Raw genomic sequence first — 21,139 nt, 5'->3', positions numbered from 1 at the left:
ATTTTCTGGTTTATTTCGAAAATGGCTCCTAGGTTTCTCATTTTTGAATATCGGAGGTAGCCAAGGTGTATATTTCGTCCTTAGGCACCTATGTTCGAAAAGCATTTCGATATAGAAATTTCCCAAGGTCAAAGTTTAATAACTTTGAATGGCCTATCTTTGAACAGATTTAACTCACAGAACAGATTATAATCTCGTTCGTCGAAGAGACATTTTCTGTAATTTTTTGCATTATATAATCTCTACAATATGCAAAAACTAAAAATTAATGGAAATTCGAGGAACAAAAAAAGTGGCCGAAATTGTAAGCTGGCCGAAATTTGGTGCACTTACCTTATTTACTAATATTCGGAACTAAAACCAAGAAATAGTTTAAGGCAAAGTAAAAATTGAGAATAATATGATTATTGTCCAATGTTCATTAAACATTGAGTGAAAACCTTTCTATTTAACCTGGACACGTACGGTCCAAGATTCTTTATAGCGATGTTTCTTCATAAATAAATTATCTGAATTTTAATTTAAAAAACTCTAATGCATCTAAATGGTTATTTTTTTTTAGCTTTTATTCTTCTCCAAAAACAATATTAAAACCTTTGTATCGTATTTTCTTTTGGTTTTCATTCTGGCTTATTGTTTTTATTTTGAAAATCAACGTTATCAGTGATAAACGATCACTTTCCAAGGAAAAAACATCTTTTATCTGGATCTAAATAACTTTTCCTAATAAGACTCCTCTAACTAGCATATTGCGAACAGCATATTGCTTCTTCTAAGCGTTTCCGAAATTATAGCATTATGATTTGCTGCTCCGATTAACCAAATCCATGCACGCGTTCACGCAGTTTTGCCAAGGCTTCATGGAATGCTGCAAATATTTTTCGCTTTAGCTTAAACTAATTAAATCAGATTAAAAATGCTACCGGGAGAAATTTTAGCGACGTGTCCTTGTACAGAAGTCTTCCAAAGAAACCAGTAAAATATTTTGTCCATTTAGGTAATTTCTAGTTCATTAGCAGCTCAGTGAAGATGAACAATTTAGTGCAATTGCATTTCTCTTCTTGCAAAGTTGAAAGAAAATATGATGTTACGTCTTTTTATGTCGTGTTATGACATTCAATGGCAAATTTGCTGCGAAAGCATTTCCACGCAATTTGATGGATTTGTCTTTTTAATTGATTGCTAGTGGATCATCATTAATGTTGGAATTCAATCAACATTCTGAAATCATTCCGTCAATCATTGTTTTTTGGCCTAATATCTCAAAGTAAACAAGCCAGAGTAATCAAAGTCATGAATTATTGCGATTTTTTGCAATGACTGGCAGAAAAGTTTAATAAGAAATTTTTTTTGTGCATCGATGGTGTTGATTCAGCGAATTATCGTCTTAGAATTCAACTGAGGTTTATGCCAATCACTGTCTATTTAAGAGTGCATCCACTTTTTATATAAAAAAGTGCTAAATAAATGAGACTTGAGTTATTTCCGTAAATAAATAGACTAACCTGAAATTAATAAAATAGAACAAATTTGCAGGCATTCCAGATCAAAGAATGAAACCAATACTTCTTTTCCGGAAAGGAAAAACAAGACATTAGCCTGGTAATAGCGAAATTTATTCAAGGCATTTTGGAATATTGCTAACGGAAATTCACGTCTAACCAAAAAGACTTTGACATGACAACTTATGGGTTCACGTTTTAATGGCGTTTTAGGATAACATCAGTCTAGAAATGTTAATTAATTGTAATGCTGCTCTAATATTCCATAATTTATTGTACATACGTCTTTAATGAGAAAGGAAAAGGCGGGAATTTGGTTAATAAGGAAGGCCTTTCAGGCTTCGCACATATTCTGGCTTCGAAAACTTTATATTTTTCACATATTCTTTTAATGAATCTGATCTAATGGCAGTATATTTGGCATATTTTAATAAGTAGTCTTAAGTCACACATTTCCTGAAAAAAATAGTACAGATTTATTATTTATAAGAATAGGAAGAATATGAAGTGTTCGAAGCCAAAGTATGTGCGAAGCCTGAAAGACTTCCCCTAAGCTTAAACTTACTTCAAAAACAAAAAAAAAGAATTATTTTTCATTTTATCTGAAATCCGGTCGGTTATAAAATAATTGTAATAAGTTAGTTCAAGTCGAGAGCTTAGAGTCTAGTTAGTTCAAGTCGAGTTTGTGGGGCGCAAATTTTTCACAGATTTTTACGGGGCTCGATTTTTTTCGCGGATTTTTGTGGGGCACGTATTTTTTCGCGGACTTTCGCGGGGCACGTATTTTTTGTCATGGATTTTCATGGGGCGTATATTTCTTTCGGGGAGCGCGAATTTTTTCGCGGAATTCCGCGAGGTGTGTATTTTTTCGCGTATATTCGCAGGTCGCGTATTTTTTCGCGGATTTTCCCTGGGCGAGTATTTTTCGTGGGTAATGAATAACTTCGCGAATTCTCACGGGTCGCTGACAGAGGTTCTAAACAGATGTAAAGTTGAGGCCTCTATCTCTCATACTTTCCGAGATAATCGACTTTAAAGATTTTCAGACACTTTTATGCATTTCTCGTCCAATTTTTTTCATTTTCAAGTGAAATTTTGCACATATCAAGCCTGAAAGAGGCTCTAAATGGATGTAAAGTTTGAGGCCTCTATCTCTCATAGTTTCCGAGATAATCGACTTTAACTAAGTGAAAATACATGTAATGAAATTGAAAAAATAAAACGAAAATACGATTTTTTTTTGTATGATTAATTTCTCCCTACAGTTTGTTTTGCTCACCGTTTATCGTATTTTCCTTTTTTTTTCAATTTTCTTATATTTTTTCACCTAGTGTTACCGAGTATGAGATAAGGTAATACGGTAATGGAAAATTTGCGTAAGAATTGCAACGAAAGTACGTGAATTAATGAAATACGGTAAGGCTTTGACGGTGACGGTGAGCAGTTAACTGTCAATGTGATATTGCCCTAAGAAGATCAAAAACATATAACACATTGCCTCACTGGGGGGCTGATCGCCTCTTCAAAAACGGTAATTCGGTCAATGTATTAATCTGTAAAATAGTAACGAAAGGAGATAAATTTAGTGGAAACACTTCATTTAAAAATAATCAAAAATTGTTTATTTAAATTTTATTTTCCGTATTTCTTTCAATGCACTTAAGGTGTGGAAAAGTTTTAAAGCTAAAAGCTAAGCTCAGGTGTCAGGGGAATTTTGAGCAGCAGTTCCATTTATTTAATACACTTTTCTTTCTTTTATTGCTCGATTCTTATAATGCTCAATGATTTATCAAAAAGCATTTAAATATGATCCATATACTACAAGGCATTAGTAACGTTTGAGATAGACATTGCTATTAATTTTAGTAGGGCATTTGTGAGTCAAATTTATCAAATTCTGTCAGTTAAAATCAATTGCTAACAAATTATTGTGCAATAAAAAAATAATTGAATAGAAATATATGAAATATTTTAATCGCCAAATTCAGAGATAAAAAATTATATAATTTCTTTCGAAGTATCAACGTGAAAGTGATATATAATCTAGAAGATCATCTCTCGGCAAATTCATTTAAGATAGAGATCAGTGAGATTGTTGCCACCCAATGAGTATCTTGTATCCGCAGAGTAAGCATAATTCGCAATGAAGTTATTTTCCTCTAAGCCGTGTCAAATTAGTCAATTTGCGACTTTTTTTTGCTGCCTGTCAGGCCTCTAACACGCCTCATTGTTCGAAAAGCAAACGTCGGAGATTGATTGAATGAGATGTGATGTCTTGGTGGCTTCTGGAGCATAACAATATTGTTGATAGACGTAAGACACCCGGATTTTTTGCTGTCCTCTCACAATCTGCGCACAAATTGCATTCTGAACTTGTAGATCGGATCAATTGTTATTTGACGTGTATGAAGTGAACGATATCGGATTTTGTAGCGGGATAATTTCCCATTTGGATTAATCATTAAATTTGACATTGAACTGCTCATTTATTGTCCCGAAAATTATTTTTTTTTTCTATTGCGTCTCTGAAGAGTGATTTGTTTGTTAAGGTGCCTAAATACAAGACTAAAAAGGCATACAAATTTTCGTGATTAATATGAAAAATGGGATTTCCCATGTAAATTGAGACAAAAGTGGCGTTTGAGTTGAATTCGTGGTCAAATGTTGAGCAATCTTGCCAATAGATCAAATTGTTATTTTAATTGGAGCACAAGTGACTGGGTCAATCTCACAGAAATCACTTCTTCTTGCATCACGCGGCTTAAGTTTGTCTTTAACTATTTCACGTCCGATCTCATTAGGTAAGTGAGAGTGCGTACAAGAAATTTTAGCACCTGAGAGAATTGCAATTAATGCAAATACGATTGCGATCTTGCAGCCAATGAACAGGAAAAGTTTATGAGAAACCTAAACCAGCTTATGATAGATGTGATTCTCAATGTTAACCAATGTAAAAGACCTAGAATTTCAAATTGGGCTTAAAGTGTGTAAATCGAAAAAGACATTCGAAGATCAGTTTCGAAAACTAAAGAAATGAATTTAATACTTCTCGTTACGTCCGCGTGGTGGATGCAGTATTTTCCATTCGGATTTCGAAATGTCTGTCTGTCAATAAATATTATGTCAATCTTCACTATGATATCTCAAAAAACAAAGAAATTTTTTTTAATGTTCTTGTCCCAGTACGTTTACGAACTTTCGAGAATTTTATACACAAAAAAAAGATTTTTTCGAAAGGCAACATTTTTTCCGTACAGAAGTAGATCTTGAAAAATTCGAAAATCTATTTGAAAATCCAAAAAAGAGACTTTCTTACTTTTAGATAATTCCGCAAGGTGGCTGAGAGACATCCTGTTCGAATTTCGAAGTGCTCAAGTGTCAAAATGTGACGGTCTTCATATTGTTGAGAGGAATAAAACAGGACAACGACGCTTTCTGTTCTTTTCCCATTACTTAATCACTCCATAATCACTTTTGCGAGCTTTTTAGTGTGGTATTTGATAAATTTTCCCCACCTTGTTCGAAAATTTAGTCCGAAAATTCGAAATTAAATTTGAATTCTTCGATCATCAGCGACTTTTTGTGTAATTAAAGTTCCAATTACCTTTTATCCAAGACACTATTGGAGAATCAAAATCTACTTGTGTTTAGGCTCATCTTGTACAAATAGAAAGCTATAACAGTATTTATTAGTTGAGACGCTTTTGGAGAATTGTACTCGAATTGTAATAAGCATACCGATTCACCGATTATGTAGAATGGTTTTACATAGAATCTTTCTCAAATTAAGCGTGAGTTATACGGATGCCAGACTAGAGATGAAACCCAGTTTTCGAAGGTTTCTAAATGTAAAAAAAAAGCAATTTTAAAATTTTTAAATCTAAAGTAGTTAGCCCTTAACATCCAATAGAACTCTTAAAATATTCCAAAAAATGTATATTAAGAAATTAAAGAAATTAAGTCGTATTATTAAGCATTTAATGTTTTGTCTGAACTCTCATATAATTATCAAATTTTCGAACAATTCTTAGTTTAGGGAAAACTGGGGCACCACCAAACATGGGGTACCACCAAATACTGCGATTTTTTAATCGGATATTGGATGTCAGAGGATAAGACCGATAGGAATTTATAGGCACTATAGGGATGCTTGTCCACTGAAAGAATGGTCGAGATAGTCCAAGTAGTTTAGAAATAAAAATTACTGTTTGGTGGTACCCCGTGTTTGGTGGTACTCCAGTTTCCCCTATATTGATTAATTTTTTGAACAATGCCGGCCAAAATGCAAAACGCTCAAATTTCGAACGCCAAAATCCCGAAAAACCTAAATACTGAAGAGATAAAATTCCGAATGGGTCGAAATCCCGAAAGCCCAAATGCGAATTCTTAAAAATGTCATAGGTAATCCTACATTATCCTCCACATAATTTCAACTCTGTTTGAATTTTGACTATTCAAGATTTTGGCTCTCGAAATTATGGTATTCGGAATTTTGGTGTTTTGGGATTTTTTCGGGATTTTGGGACATTCAGAAATTTGGCTTTCGAGATTTTGACCGGGACACCATTTTGATAGCTTATTCCGGTTATAGCCTCTCAAGTCGAATTTCTTCAAAAATTGCTTAATTTGGAATTAAAATTTTCACGCAGTATTTCTAAAAGATCATTGACCTTATAGTGTTATTTAATTGTAAGAAAAATTAAAAATATTTTCAGAGTTATTGTAAAAATTTCAGTGTTATTAAACATTACGTTAAATTGGCGCTGCAAGCAGATGTCAAAATATTCGAAACTATATAATCGTAGTTATAGGTTGCAGGCTATAACAGCAAAGCCTCCATCTCATAATAATCAGAGTATTGGTACCCCTCAAGGCCTCTACACATTAAAAGCAATTTTGATGAAAAACTGCTTCTTTGAAGGAAATCGTCTGTGAGGCTGTAAAAATATAAAATGTATATATTGTAAATATAAAATGATACTGGGATTTTCTAAATTTGTCAGCACACTAATTTCTGTAAATTTGCGAGACATGTAGCAAGGGTTTTTGTGTGTGATTTGGATATCTCAGTTATAGACACTGTTCTGCGATCGTTTGTATTAATGTTCAGTACATTTACTGATATTCAGAGCTATCTGAGCAACATGAAGATGCGCAACAAACGGAAGTTATAAATGGCTGACATAAGAATTTAGAATTTGAGTTCTACCGTAAATGCGGGTAACTTTGTCTCCCTCCTGTTCGTTAACTTTTCCTTACTTCCAGAACTTGAGAATGATCTTAACCAATCCGATCTACCTTGTCTGATCGATGAGAACTGTTCTTAAACATTAGAATTTAAAAAAAAAGCTTACGAACAGACGGGGGGCTCAAAGTCACCCACGAAGAACAAAGTCACCCGATTCTATGGTACTTTTCGAAATTAGAGAATTGTTCAATTTTTAAAATTTGAAAAGTATAAAATCTTGAAAGGTTTGATGTTCTGAGCCCTAGTATAACCAATTGTCCGCACACAGGATCCTAGAATTTAAATCTTGATGCTCCCTATTTAACGATCTAACCAAGACAACTCCTTCTTCCGCGAATCCTGTCTCCTTTATTAATGGCGAAAATTACTTAAGGTTTTGAAATTGTAACCGTTAGAACTTTGTTATAGAATAACCGAATTCTACAGGTTATGAAACTTACAAATTAATTGATATGGCCTAGATCGATTTTTTTATAAGTTTTAAAATTTTAAATGTGTAACCTGTGGAAATACTCCTAGGTTATTTTAGGCCATTGATTAAAAATAAACAAGGAAGATGACAATGGACAATCACTCCAATGACAACATATTTAATTGAATAATTTGAAAGCTTAAAGCGTTGGCCAGAATCAACAATATTTGAAAATATTTCTGTAGGATTCGAAACAACGTTGAATATTGAGGTAATACTTCTTTAAATTTCACAAATAACTATATTTCAGGGATATGTAATTCACAATTGAATAAAATGCGTCTTCATTCTTTGATTAATTGCACAGGACTAAATTTGTCACCAAATGGGCTACTACATTTTCACGAACATAAATTATTTCCCACACGGCCCTTCCTGACATCAAGTTTCCCCCTGGACAACTTCCTTGCCAGTATTTCATTAAGTCGGCGGCCGTCATATGGTCTGTTCAGGTCCCTCTTCAGTTCCCATCTTCTTCACCTTGTAGCGGTTATGAGGTAGTATTTCTATTACTTCGTTGGGTGCGACAAATTTTTTTCTCACTTTGTAGCCAACATCAAATTCTGTCTCCCTGATGGCGACCAAATCGCCAATCCGATAGTCATTGGCCCTTCTGCTTCGAAGATCATACGAGCGCTTGTTCTCATCGTGAATTTTGGAAATATTTTGTCTTGCCAAATCTTGTAATCCATATCTCTCTTCGTCAAAATCTTCTTCCAGTATTTCCACAATTTTATTGGTTACTTGGCATGGATTCATTCGTAATTCCTGTTTGCGTTCCACCTGTGTCATATTTTTCATATGATTCACTTTCTGACGTTCCTTCTCAATTGCTTCATGTTCCTCACGATCTCGCTTGATACGCTTAATCTTCCTGAATTTCCATGCTTCATACTCAATCTCATGATTCTGTCTCTTAGTAGTCCTTATCTTGGTAGTGACATCTTCAGCGCTTGTCATCATCGTCATATTGGCACGGGACATCGCATCAACATGGATCATCTTGTTTTCATTCTTATAACATTGATCACGTCGTCGAATCGTCACTTTACCAGGCACTATTGTGTAATGTACAGTCTTAAGGAAATTTCTACCAATCAACCAAGTAGTCTCCATCACTTCTTTGGGTACAACATGGCATTCCATCCGATACTTCCCGCCATCAACTTCAATATTCATTGTAGTTTTTGCCAAAGCCTGGATAATTGCACCACCAAAACCACGAATTCTTTGAAATGATAATTGGTGATCCTCACACTTATCTTTAATTGACTCGTACGTATCTTCATTGATCAGAGATAGATCACTGTAGCTGTCAATGATCCCACAAAACTCTTTATCTCCAATCTTAATCTTCAAAATATCAAGCTCGTCATTAGTTGATTGAATGATGTTGATCATATTGACCTTCGCTTCATTATTACTCTTGAATTCTGAAACTTTCGACTTCGTCTTGCAATCGCTGGACGTATGACCAAATCTATTGCACTTAAAACATTTTGGTCCTCTCTCTTTATTCGGACATTCCATGGATTTGTGACCAGCATCCCCACAATTGTAACAAATAATCGTTTTTTGGGCTTCTCCTCGCGAGTTCTGAGATCTACTAGCAACATTCTTAGGATTATCATCCTTTTTCTCAGCGTCTTTGAGTTTCAGCTGTAGCTTTTCATATACTTCGATACGAGACTTCAGTTCTTCAACTGTCTTTGCTCCATAAAGTTGAGCTTTGCTCTGGACATTGTCATCAATGCCATCGCAAATATACTCGCATATAGTTGCTTCGTCAAGGCTACCCATCCTGCCCAATCTCTGCATTTCATAGACAAAATCCAAGAACTTTTCATCGGCTTTTTTCTTGCGATTTGTCATGCGTCTATGCACATCGAGAGAACTTAATTTTTGGGCAAACTCCGTTCTCAGGGCATCTCTCAAGGTCTTCCAATTCTTGATGCCAGTTGTTGCAAAAATGAATTTGCGAGCAGTGCCTGTCAATAATTTTTTGCAATACATCAATTTTTGGATGTCGTTCCATCCAAGCGTCATTGCGGTGTCTTCAAATTCCTCCAACCACACCTCAATGTCCTGCGAATCTTCTGCCCCAAATTTCTCGAGAGAATCTTCTACGTCCCTCAAGCTGAACATCCTATAATCGTTTGAAGCAAGAACATTGGGAATAGTTGTTGCTGGAACATCATCAACATCGGTTCTGGAACCACTTGCACTCTCACTTTGCGTTTCATTTGCATCCTCATCAAATTGCACAATACGTTGTGCTAGCTCCTCTTTAGTGCCTTCACAATCCAAATTCCTCTTTGCGCACTCCGTCATCAAGCCTTTCTTGGTGAAATTCTCCAGCAATTCTTCAACAGATGCCATTTTCGTCGTCTTTTGCAGTGTTGCCGTCCTTCGTCGTTATGCAACAATTGCCGTCCTTCGTCGTTATGCAATGGTTGCTCTCGTCTTATGCAACTATTGCCGTCGTCTTATGCAACTTTGCGCCGTTGCCGTCTTTCGTCCTTCGTCGTTTTTGGGGTTTTTATTCACTAAAACACTTATTCGTGCTTTTTGCACCGTCTTTCGTCTTCAATTTTTTCGTCAGCTTCTTCAATATTCAATGTTCTTCGTTTTTCCCATCAATATTTCCTCTCCATCCCGGTTGAGCCCCCATGTAGGATTCGAAACAACGTTGAATATTGAGGTAATACTTCTTTAAATTTCACAAATAACTATATTTCAGGGATATGTAATTCACAATTGAATAAAATGCGTCTTCATTCTTTGATTAATTGCACAGGACTAAATTTGTCACCAAATGGGCTACTACATTTTCACGAACATAAATTATTTCCCACATTTCTATGAAAGTCAACATGATGATTGTATTATGTTATTTTAATTTTTTTACTGCCCAGACCGCTACTGGATGATCCACGTGTTTGGAGTGGTCAACGTATTTGTAGTGAATCTTTCGATCAATTACGATCAATTAGTACCGATGATATTTTGTCTGGAATTGAACTTGATATATCTCTAGCCTCCTGATGAGTAAACTAGTGAACTTGGTTCTCTTCTACCAGGTAAGTTCGACCAGGTAAAAGTTTTTGGATTGCCAGACTTTTAGTCCAGCTGTTGTTATTTGAATATATTGTATTCCATATGATTTATCCTAAGATACAGAAGCTTGAAATTATGGGCGATCGATTTAAATTACTTTGAAAGAGACAGGGTGATCATTCCACACTTAGGATCTTCTTGATCCTAAGACGTCCTGCAATGCGGTATCGCTCCTTTATTGGGACAGTAAAATATTTTTTTAACAACGCCAGTTGATAGTTATTCTACGGATAACCATTGGAGAATGCTTCAAATACGGAGTTCCAAAATGTACTTTATAAGAGTTTGAGCCAAATCTGCAAACATGAAGTTTCATAACGATCACAATTGATGAGATTTTTTACACTCTCATAAGTAATGGAGTTAGTTATCATACCTTTAGGCGTAAGTGAACTTCATCTTCTGACACCTAGAGGGCACCAGAATAGATGTAACTGAATCTTGAAATGCGATCGTGATCGAGTGTCACTGCTTTTCGAGTTCTTTTGCCTCCTTCCCATTTACCTTTGTGGTGATCTTTCCGTGTTTGAGCATTTTTTTTAAGATCTCACGGGCTCTTCTCGATCATCGGCATGAATGGAAGTGGAAGAAGCAGAGGAAAGAGAATAAAAAAGATCAACCATTCACATTTATATAGTAACACTAAAGAGACGAAATATCTGTGGCATGTGAAAATAAAATTGGCGGTTTAGCGGCAACAAAAGTCACTGATGGACGCATAAATTGGCAAAAATAAATCAATTAAATAGTCATATATCACTAGCAAAATTACAATTTTTCGCCGAAAATAGATTTCATCCTTCTAATACGAAATTTGGAAAAAGAAGATCGCGTAAGATCATGACGGTTGGATCGCGATCATATCTCTTCCGATCGTTGATCTCTGTTTCCAGCCCAAAAGAGGGTGGGATATGGACCTCAATTTAATCCAAGAAAAAAAAACCTAGTCTCTCAATTAAACAACCTCTGAACCTGTGGGAACGCCAATGATCTCGAGGATCACTCGCAGTAAATTATAGAGTGTGAATGCACTATATTAAATGTATTCGCAATTAAATTGATAAATTAGTGTTCATTTCTCAGGACTTCCTTTCCCCATCCATGGGCTCTCTCTTCCAATTTTTTCTTCTGAATCTCGCGCAGATCTGAGCTGAAGTCCCTGGGCCTCAGGTGTAATAATAGAAATTTCTCTCAAGAAGCCGCTGAAGAGCATTTTTTTGTTGGTGTTCTTGATGCCTCCGTCCGTTTGCGAAACAAATTCATTGAGTTGAATGCGATAGGGTGTCATTAAATGAAATCACAAACTCAAATATCAATTTCAGCCGCTTCTTGATGGGTTTTCTCTCTTTCCAAAAAGGCAGGAAAAGAAGTGAAATGTTTACGGTAAAAAATCGCCGATCGTCCCTCCAATTTCTCTTCTATGTCTCCTGCGGGGATCTAACTCACTGAAGTCTAGTGGTTCGGATTTAAATTTGGAGTAGGATTTGAAAATTAGTTTTGTAGAAGTTTGTTCTTTTCCAATGATCATTGGATTAATTATTTGAAAGTAATGTTCGATTTGCCCTCTTCGAGAAGGTACGAGATGAAGAAGAACACAAAAGAATAGGGCAACAGTCTTGGGAGATTCTCGGAAAAGGAAGCATTAAGCTGCGTATTCTGGTCGTGTGGGAGCGATTACCTAGCTATCCTGGGGCTCTGGGCAACAATCTAAGATTAAGAGTATAAGAGGAGTAAGATCTAATATTGAGACAATTTGTCTTTTAATCGGTGCTAGTCAAAATCCGGAAAGTAAACCCGAAAGTTAAAATTCCGAACGCCAAAATCCCGAAAGCTGAAATCCCGTAAGCCAAAATCCGGAATTCTAAAATATGTCATAGCTCTATTCCCCCGATGGCTCCCGGAAAAAGATTATTGAACACATTATTCTTTGTTTAATTTTGTCCCTTTCAAAATTTTGGTCTTTCGAGATTTTGGCTTTCTGAGATGTTGGCGTTTCGAGATTTAAGCTTATATTCGGAATTTCGACCATTTCGGAATTTTGGGTTTTCGCGATTTCGACCTATTCGGGATTTTGTATCTTTAGGATTTTGGTTTTTCGGAAAGATCATTATATTGTGATTCTTTTAAACCATTTCTTTGCCTTATTCCAATGGCTGGTTAGCAAACTCCCGAACCTTCTTCTTAATTCCCCTCATCAGGTTCTTGACAAACCCTTCTCCATGGGCTCTGACGACGTTTTTCCATTTTTGCTTGAAATCAGGCAATCTTTTGGCTGGTTTAGCCTTTTTCCTGAGATCCTCCTTCAAAATTCCCCAATAGTTTTTAATACATAGGACGCAGTTCCGGTGTGTTGGGCGGATTAAACTCTTTCTGCACATAAATGACTCTATTGTCGTTGAACCACGCAATGGTATCCTTAGCGTAGTGGTTTGATGCTAGATCTGGCCAAAACAATGCTGGACCATCATGGCTTCGATAGAGCGGCAGAAGACGTTTCTTGAGACACTCTTCGATGTAAATCTCTTTGTTCATAATCCCGGTCATGAAAAATTCTTGACTTCAAAGAGCACACGAGCAAATTGCCATCCAAACAAAGTATTTTTTCGGGAACTTGGTGTAGTTCTTGTATCAATGCTTGCTGTGTACACCTGTGCGCGTCTTTGCCGTATAGTATTGTTGTCCAGGCAATTGGTGGAAGTCGGCTTTCACGATGGTTTCGTCCACCATTAAAACACATCTTTCAAAACCTTTAAGAAGGTGATCATTCAGCTTTCTGGACCTTGTTTTGGCGGACTGTCGTTGCTTATCTGTACGATGAGGTGCAGGTTGGGCTTTATAAGTCACTAAATCATTCTTCTTCTTAAATTTATGAACTAGGTAGTGTGAAATACCCGTCTTTTTGGCCACATCTCGGAGGGATAGAGAAGGGTTCCTCTTAAAGTACCCCAGCACCATTTTCTCCATGTCGCGGTATTGAATTCCAGGCTTCCTACCACCAGCTTGCTTTCGGACAATCGTCTTTGTATCCTTGAATCGCAATACTACCTATCGGACTGTAGAGCGCGACTCTCTGGTGAATTTTCCTATTTCCGCATAAGTCGCATTTGGATTTTGTAGGTAAATGTTAACTATCTGTTGTCGGATTCTCTCCATATTCTTGAGATATCTCAACCAAAAATCAATATTTTTTAGCGAGAGTGGTATCAAAATAAAACTAATGAAATGCACTAAAAATGTCAATTGACCAATAAAAAGTACACAATAGTTGAAACTATCAAAATCATATCAAGTCTTGCGGATATTCAAACGATTCCACGCTTTACTACGTCAAAATTTGGAATATTGGGCTTGAGTTGTTATTCTGCAATAACTTTTTATTGTCCAACATTTCGGTCCTTGGTTGAGTCCGGTTTTTGAAATTTTGACATAGTAGATATCCTAACAGTTGACCTCGAACATCAACTAGTATGTATTTTTAAAGTGAAACAGGTCAAACATACTTAATTGGTCTGACAACCAAAAGCTAGTCTTGGCTTGTCTGAGTACCCGTTGTAATTTGGGTCTGATTCTGCAATTCCGCATCCCCAGTGAGTTGTTGTCCTGGTCAAGGCTGTTGTTCTATCGGAGACTGGGTCAATCTCATTCTCACGGAACCTGTAGTCAATCCTCAAAGATCAACCAGGCTGAATCGTTGAAGTATTTGTAGCAGGGGTGTGTATTTCGTGACCTTGCCTTCCTTTTCCGTAGCAAATCCGTCCCCAAACTCGTGGTGGACTATTACATTGACCACGAAGACCCGTTCCAGGTCGGGTTGAAGACAGGTGCAATTAGAGAGAGTGAAAGTCTACTCTTCACCGAGAAAAATTTTGATGGTATTTTCTACAAATCGTGTCTTTAAATTCTACTGTCTCAAAAGATAGTAGGAAATACCATCCTCCATAGAAACTTTCCTTTAGAATCTACCATCTTGACATTTTAAAATTTACTATCCTATGGATAGTAAATTCTAACAGCCGGATGGTAAAATCTACTATCCTCATTTAGATTCCTCGCCGGCCCATTTTCTCGCCTGTGAGGATCTTTTGTTTGCCTAGCTATCTGCTCGCGTTTCTGTTAGTATCAACATTTCGTCCAAATTGGACAGACCCCCCTTTGGTTGCTTGTCTTTGCCCTCTTGTGCCGGATCGTCGCGATTGGCGCGGGGATTCTTTTGGCTATTGGCTGATATTGCTTCCTGCTCTTTTGCTCTTTTCCTTTTCCTTTTAACATCACTCACTTCTCGTCTCATTCTTTCTCTTTTTCCATTTTCCGCGAAATATCCACATTTTCTGTAGTTGTTGTATTGCCGCTTTTCTCTTGTTTCTGATGTTTCCACTTGCGCTCCTTCTTTTTGACTGTCTTTTTTCCTTTTTCTTTCTCTTTTTTTTTCTTCCACCATGAATATTATTTAGTACGTTTATGTCTCTTCCTTTGTGACTCCATTTTCCTGACTGAACCAGTGGCAACAACACGTGCTCTCTCTCGGAGTCCGTTGCCACTTATTTATCCTATGCCTATCCTTTGTGACTGCTTCCTTCTTCCTTACCAGGCCAAATGATGTTTTTCCCTTATTTTGTATTTACTTATGTATATATTTATACTCGATTATATGAGTTGGCATATACGGTCGGTGATCCAGGGTTTCTGCCGTTTTCCTGGTGAGGCCGGTCTTGGTAAGTCGGCGGCAGTCGCAACCAGAAAATAGGCATATGGAAAATAAATATCTTATCTTATCTTATCTTATTTTACTTTGACCTCTCTTAGATTCTAATATCCGCGTTGTAAATTTCACTGGCCGCATATTAGATGACAGAATTTAACTGGAAGACAGTAAATTTTAACGGAAGATAGTAATTTGGATTGAAATTACTATTCAAGCCCCTGGGACCTTTCGCGCTACTTAATCCGTGATAAGGGTGATGCGATCACGGATCTTATTGTGGCGCTGGATCCTTCTGTTTTCAGTCTCTGTGCAGATACCGATAATGTGGCCCAGAGTCTTTACGACCGCCCCGCATTCACTGGTAAAAACAAAAGGATCAAATTGATCCTTTTGCAAAGGATGGATCAAATAAATGTGCATTCAGAGTTCGTAATTTGATCCATCCTTTGCAAAAGGATCAAATTTGGATCAATTTGATCCTTTTATTTTTACCAATGTTCCCGGTAGGTCACATAGGAGTTCCTCGTGAATTTGGCGGTTGAGGTCTTGTTCCCTAGAGTAGCGCAGGGCCCGCAGACTCGTAGGGGTCTTATCGCACTGCACAGATAAAAACTAACATCTATTTTTTTACGGATAGGGATTAAGCCAATACGTTCATTGCGTATTCTTATTGAAGTCTTCCATTGATCTTTGTCATAAGTGACAGCGACTAACATCGAACACTAAATTTTTAATCAAAAATAATTATGGTTTATGAATTGGATCAATGATTCAATGTAATCCGCATTGAAAAACTATCAAACTATTGCTTTATAGATTTTTACAAATAACCCGATTACAGTAACAAGTCTGTTCAATTACCAACTGTTTACAACTACCTCGTGTTTACTACTGCCCCAGTTTCCCCTACCAGTGGTTTACGTCACGCGATGAAACATATAAAATTGAACGTTTAAATAAACGGTGCATTACTCAATCAATTTGAATAAAAGATTATTAAATAATCCTTTTATTTTTAACAAACTGCATTCTAATGCTTTCTTTTCTTGCTCATTGACCCATACGGATTACATTTAATCCGAACTGATGCAATCTACGATTCCATTCCAAATGAGAAACACAATTGTGCCACCCCATCATCGATCACTGGAAGTTTTAAGTCCAACAGTGGCATAAGAAATGGATGAGAAATACGCTAGTTTCTGCCCTGTTTTGGTGGACTAATGATGAAAATAAGCACGGGAGTACATCGATTTGGGATGGTAGCTTGATGGCCTTCCCCCGAAAATTTCCAGCACACGAATTGAAAGCCCAAGAGAAAGAGAGAAAATCATCTGGTCAGGGCAGGTGTATCATCGATTCACGAGACTCCATTCCATCCACTTTTGATGATATTAATAAGAGTGCATAAGGAGCCAAAAAAAAGTGCTCTAAATGAAGAAAAAAAAAACACTGTGCAATTGGATCAAATGGAAATGATTCTTAAAAGGTTTTTGGATCATTGATGAATTCTTGGGACATGATAGTATTACTAGGTCAATCTGTTTATGATTGTGCAACAATGTGGCAGTATTTAGTGTTAAAATGTTGTTCTTTTTTTTTGGGAGAAAACTCTGAGGATGAGGATGAAAGCAATGCCGGCAAGTGCAATTAAGGCTTGATAAAAACGGCGTGCTTCTACATTTTGTATCATACCCCCTGAGCAGGTTTGAGATGTTTAATTATTTTATTGGTGCAAATAAGGAAGTAAAATAATAAAGAATTATAATGATGACGCTTTTGAGGGGTATATAAGAGACATTCTTTCCCTAAATATAAAAAAAAACCATGAGGATGGACCAAGTGAACTCACAAAATTGGCGTATACCAAGAAAGTGATCTCATTTAGGATGGATTTTTGCATAAATTGGCAAACGAAGAGCGAGAATTGCAACATATTTTTTGCGCCAATTCTCGCACTTTCAGTGACCACTCATAGTATATTATTCCAAGAATCTCACATTAATTTTTACCACTGAGCAAAATGTTGAAGGATCACATAATTGGCGGAAAAGAGGCATTAATATCCATGATTGGACTCTTGTTTGTGCTAATTGGACACAACGTTTGTTTTGATGCTATGGATGGGTTACCACTGTCTTTGGTCGATCTGAATTTACAGCACGTTGTAAATAATTAAAAATTATTCAAGTATCCAGCAAAAGAATATCATTATGACCTAACAACAAAAAAGGCAAAGCATAACAAGGGAAAAAAACAAAAATGTGGGCCTTCGCACATCCTCCCAATAAAAGTGAAACTGACAGGCGTATTCAATTTTTGGGACTTTATTTTGCGTCCAGGAAGTTGACTATTCAATACTTGATTTTGGTTCAAATAAATGAGTTAAAAGAATTAAAAAAAAAACTTGAGTAAATAAGCATTAAGGCTAAAACATGTTGAATATCAAATTTCCTTTAAAATGTTATCATCGAGATTTGTAGCTAATGGTTGCGTTCATAGACGGAGTGTGATTTACGAAAAGTGTCTCTGCTAAAACATAAACAACCTTAAAGATTTTAAAAATGTATAAAGCAACACAGTAAGACGCTGTCAAAAGAGATATAGTGCTATTCCAATGAAAAATCAATGGAAATTAGTCGAGACAGAAACCAACACAACGAAAGGTCGATAATGCAGAAACACTTGGGAACAGTAAAGCGTTAAAAACATGTTCATTTTTCATCTTTGCTTTGATCTTTCCCACACAGAAAGAGAGAAGACTGACAAGGATTGATACTCTAAATCAGAGGTAGGCAAGAACCGTTTAAAACTGAACAAACGTCAAATGACAAACAAACGTTTATTCCCTGTAGCCGATCGGCCACAAAGTTTCACAGTAACGGAAAAATCCATGAAATTTTTCTCCTATTTTTCCGCGTGAGTTTCCGGGGAAATAAACGCTAATATTCCCGCTTGGCATTCTGCGGAGTTATCAGCTTCTTTTCACGTGGATTTCCTTGAAAAAAAAAATTCCGAAGTATTTTCTTGCAATTATCTAAGAGCATTCTCTGGAAATTTAAACGTAATTTCCATTGAATATTCCAAATATATTTTAAAGATTCAGGGAGATCACCTCCTTCCGGGGGCGTCAGTAGTGTTTCTCTTTTCAGGGACACGAAAAACACAGGAAAGAGAAACACTACTGACGCCCCCGGAAGGAGGTGATCTCCCTGAATCTTTAAAATTCTACATAACGTCAGTTACCACTCGAATATTCCAAATATATTTCCTGGTAAATTTCCGCCCAAAACTCCATGCAAGTAAACGCAAAAATTCTGCAATTATTTTTCGCCATAACCCTATAATTCTTGCGAGCTAGACATACTCAAATGAACGATATGGTAGCAACATTTTCAACTCAAAAGTAGAACAACTGAGTGTTCGTCTAATAGATGAGTACTCTCCAGGTTCCAAGTTGCCAATTGGCACTTATATTCCATTTATTTGTGGATGTTTTTTTTTGTGTAAATTCTCTATGAAAATTCCACGGCATTTTTAATCAATTTTAGGAATCATTTAGAAAAAAAAAATATTTAAAAAAATCCACTGGAAAAGTCGTAGAATTCCGTAGTATTAAACCACGGAAGCCACTAAGACCGTTGCATGGAAATTTCCACGGAGAATTTCGTGGAAATAATGAGGGTTTTCCCGAATTTTTAAATGGCTGAGTGCCGATTATACGCTAATGATACATAGGAAAAGCCGTGGAAATATTCATCAGAGAAAAGTCCATGGAAAATCGCGAACATTTTTTATTAGGCGGTCCTATACAGAGTTCCGCAAACGTCCATGGAACACTAGGAAGAAATTTAGCATCAAATTCCATCTCGGAAACTTCCGCGGATTTTTAGCGGTAAAATCCAGAGATCTCCACGCGGATTTTTAGCAGTAAAATCAGCGGACATGGCAGAACAGGCTGCTAGAAATCCAGTGGAATTGCTGCGACCGTTGGCTATAGGGTTCTGAGAAACAAACGTTTATTCCAGAGTTGTGCAATAACCGTTGAAACCGAATAAACGACAAAATAGGTTTGTTTTGCTAGCGTTTTGACCATTGACGTACAAGTTACATTTGACGTTTGTTCGGTTCCTAACGGTTCTTGCACATCTCTGGTTTATTCTGTTTCAAACTGTTCTTGCTCATCCCTGCTCCAAACACTTCAAAATTCGAATGAAAAATATTTCAGCCACCACTCGGGCGAAACGAGAAATAAAAATATCTTTTCTTTTGCTTTCAAAACCGATCTTCGAATATATTTTTTTTAGAAACACTCTGCTGTAAGTTCATGCTATCTAGCACTAATTCTGAGGTAATATATAATACACTTGGCATGCAAAAAAATGAGAAACAGGTTTGAAAACTTAAAATGTTAAGCTGAGACACATACCACAAAACATTGTTAAATTTTGAAATATTATATATACATAATTCCTTTTATAATTTTTCATTGTTTCTTTTGGTAAAGTTTTTAAAAAATGCAAAAAACGATTTTTTAACTGATCGAAAATAATAAATTTTTTTTAAGCTATAGACACGGATTATTGTAGTTTCTTTCTGTCAATATGTTATGTGTCTCTGCTTACTAGCTTATACTATCATTGTGTTTTACACTTGAAAAGAATAAAATATAATTTTTGATGTTAAAAGCCCATATCAAGCTTAGTACCTTGCTGATATTTTTTTATAATTTCAATTATTTATATTTCACTGAAAAATAATGTTAAGAAAAATATAACCTATAGGGAGATGTGGGGTACCTTTGATGTGAGACACCTTTAAAATTGGACTGTTTTCTCCTATTTTTAAATGGAAATTGACCTTAGAATTATATAACTTAGCTCTCGAAAACCACTTGTGTAACCAAATTACATTAAGGTAAACCATAATTCAATTTTAAACTAGGAAAAAAGTTCAGTTGCAAAGTTGCCCCAATTTAAAAGTGCCCCACAATTTCACAATTTTTAAGACTTTTCTTGTTGAGCAAAATTAGATTTTTCTTGGAAAAAAATCACTTAAACACTGAGACCTCCTATAGAACTTGACAGCCCTCCCAGACAAAATATTGGCCACGCCCTATTATTTTAAAGTAACTTTCAACCATTGAAATAACTTCAGAAATTGAATAAAAATTACATGAGGATTTTTCTAATTTTGTATTTATCGAGAAATGTTTATTAAACAATCAATAATAAACTTTTTTTTAAATAATTAAAGAAAAAGTAAAATATAAAATCAAGGAACACAAAAAAAATCTGAAAATAGGCGCTAACTAAGCGTTATTTGTATGTCGTGTTCGAAAATACTATCAGGAATCTTTTTAATCGATATATCATTAATATTTTAATTTTCTATGCCTTTTTTTAAATACATCCTTACTGTAAACGCAACATAAATGGCTCACTACGTAACTTCATTTTTCTGAATGTTATATACCTAAAGATGAATAAATTGAATTGAATTTGAATATTTAAAAGACTCTTTCCTTATATCAGGAGGTTGGCCATCAACGGTAAGACGGCGGTGGACGATGAAAATTACGCAGTCTCTCATTAAAACGAAACTGTATTTAAAGCGCATATTGTTGATGAATAAACTTGTATTTTTTTCTATAGATTTAAGAAACAAAGGGGAAAGTACCTTGCCTTCGAACGTTCTTGCCTTCAAATAATGTGAATTTTCTTTTATTTTTCCTAAGAGACTTATATAACTTATCACATAATTATAAATAATAATTGATAATAAACTAACCAATATCTAAAAGAAATTTGTAAGTTTTTTAGGAAAAATAAAAGAAAATTCACATTATTTGTAGGCATGAACGTTCGAAGGGAGAGTACTTTCTCCTATACGTTTCCTGTTTAGTCTACGTAGGGGAAAGCAAGCTACCTTCGAACGAATCAAGCTTCGAACAACTCACATTATTTAACATATTTTTAATGAATTTGACCCATTATAACTCTATATTTTAATGGGTAGTCCAGGGCCTGAAATTTCCTGCAAAGAGCGATGTGTCAAATCCGTTACAAGCATAGAATACAATTTGAATTTGTTCGAAG

The 21,139-nt window shown here is 35.9% G+C and overlaps 1 protein-coding gene across 1 annotated transcript in view; it reads right to left on the bottom strand.

The window, feature by feature from the left end:
• Nucleotides 1-7,443: 7,443 nt before the first annotated feature.
• LOC129807792 (uncharacterized) overlaps nt 7,444-21,139 on the bottom strand; it is an 802,905-nt gene continuing 789,209 nt past the window's right edge. The window contains exon 2 of the mRNA XM_055857286.1: nt 7,444-10,081. Within this exon, the coding sequence (XP_055713261.1) occupies nt 7,658-9,601 (1,944 nt within the window). The 5' untranslated portion in view covers nt 9,602-10,081 and the 3' untranslated portion in view covers nt 7,444-7,657. The remainder of the gene's footprint in view (nt 10,082-21,139) is intronic.

This window comes from Phlebotomus papatasi, chromosome 3 (genome assembly GCF_024763615.1).
Source record: "Phlebotomus papatasi isolate M1 chromosome 3, Ppap_2.1, whole genome shotgun sequence".
NCBI lineage: Eukaryota > Metazoa > Arthropoda > Insecta > Diptera > Psychodidae > Phlebotomus > Phlebotomus papatasi.
The sequence above is the reverse complement of the archived record's forward strand: the minus strand, read 5'-3'. Positions and strand labels throughout refer to the sequence as shown.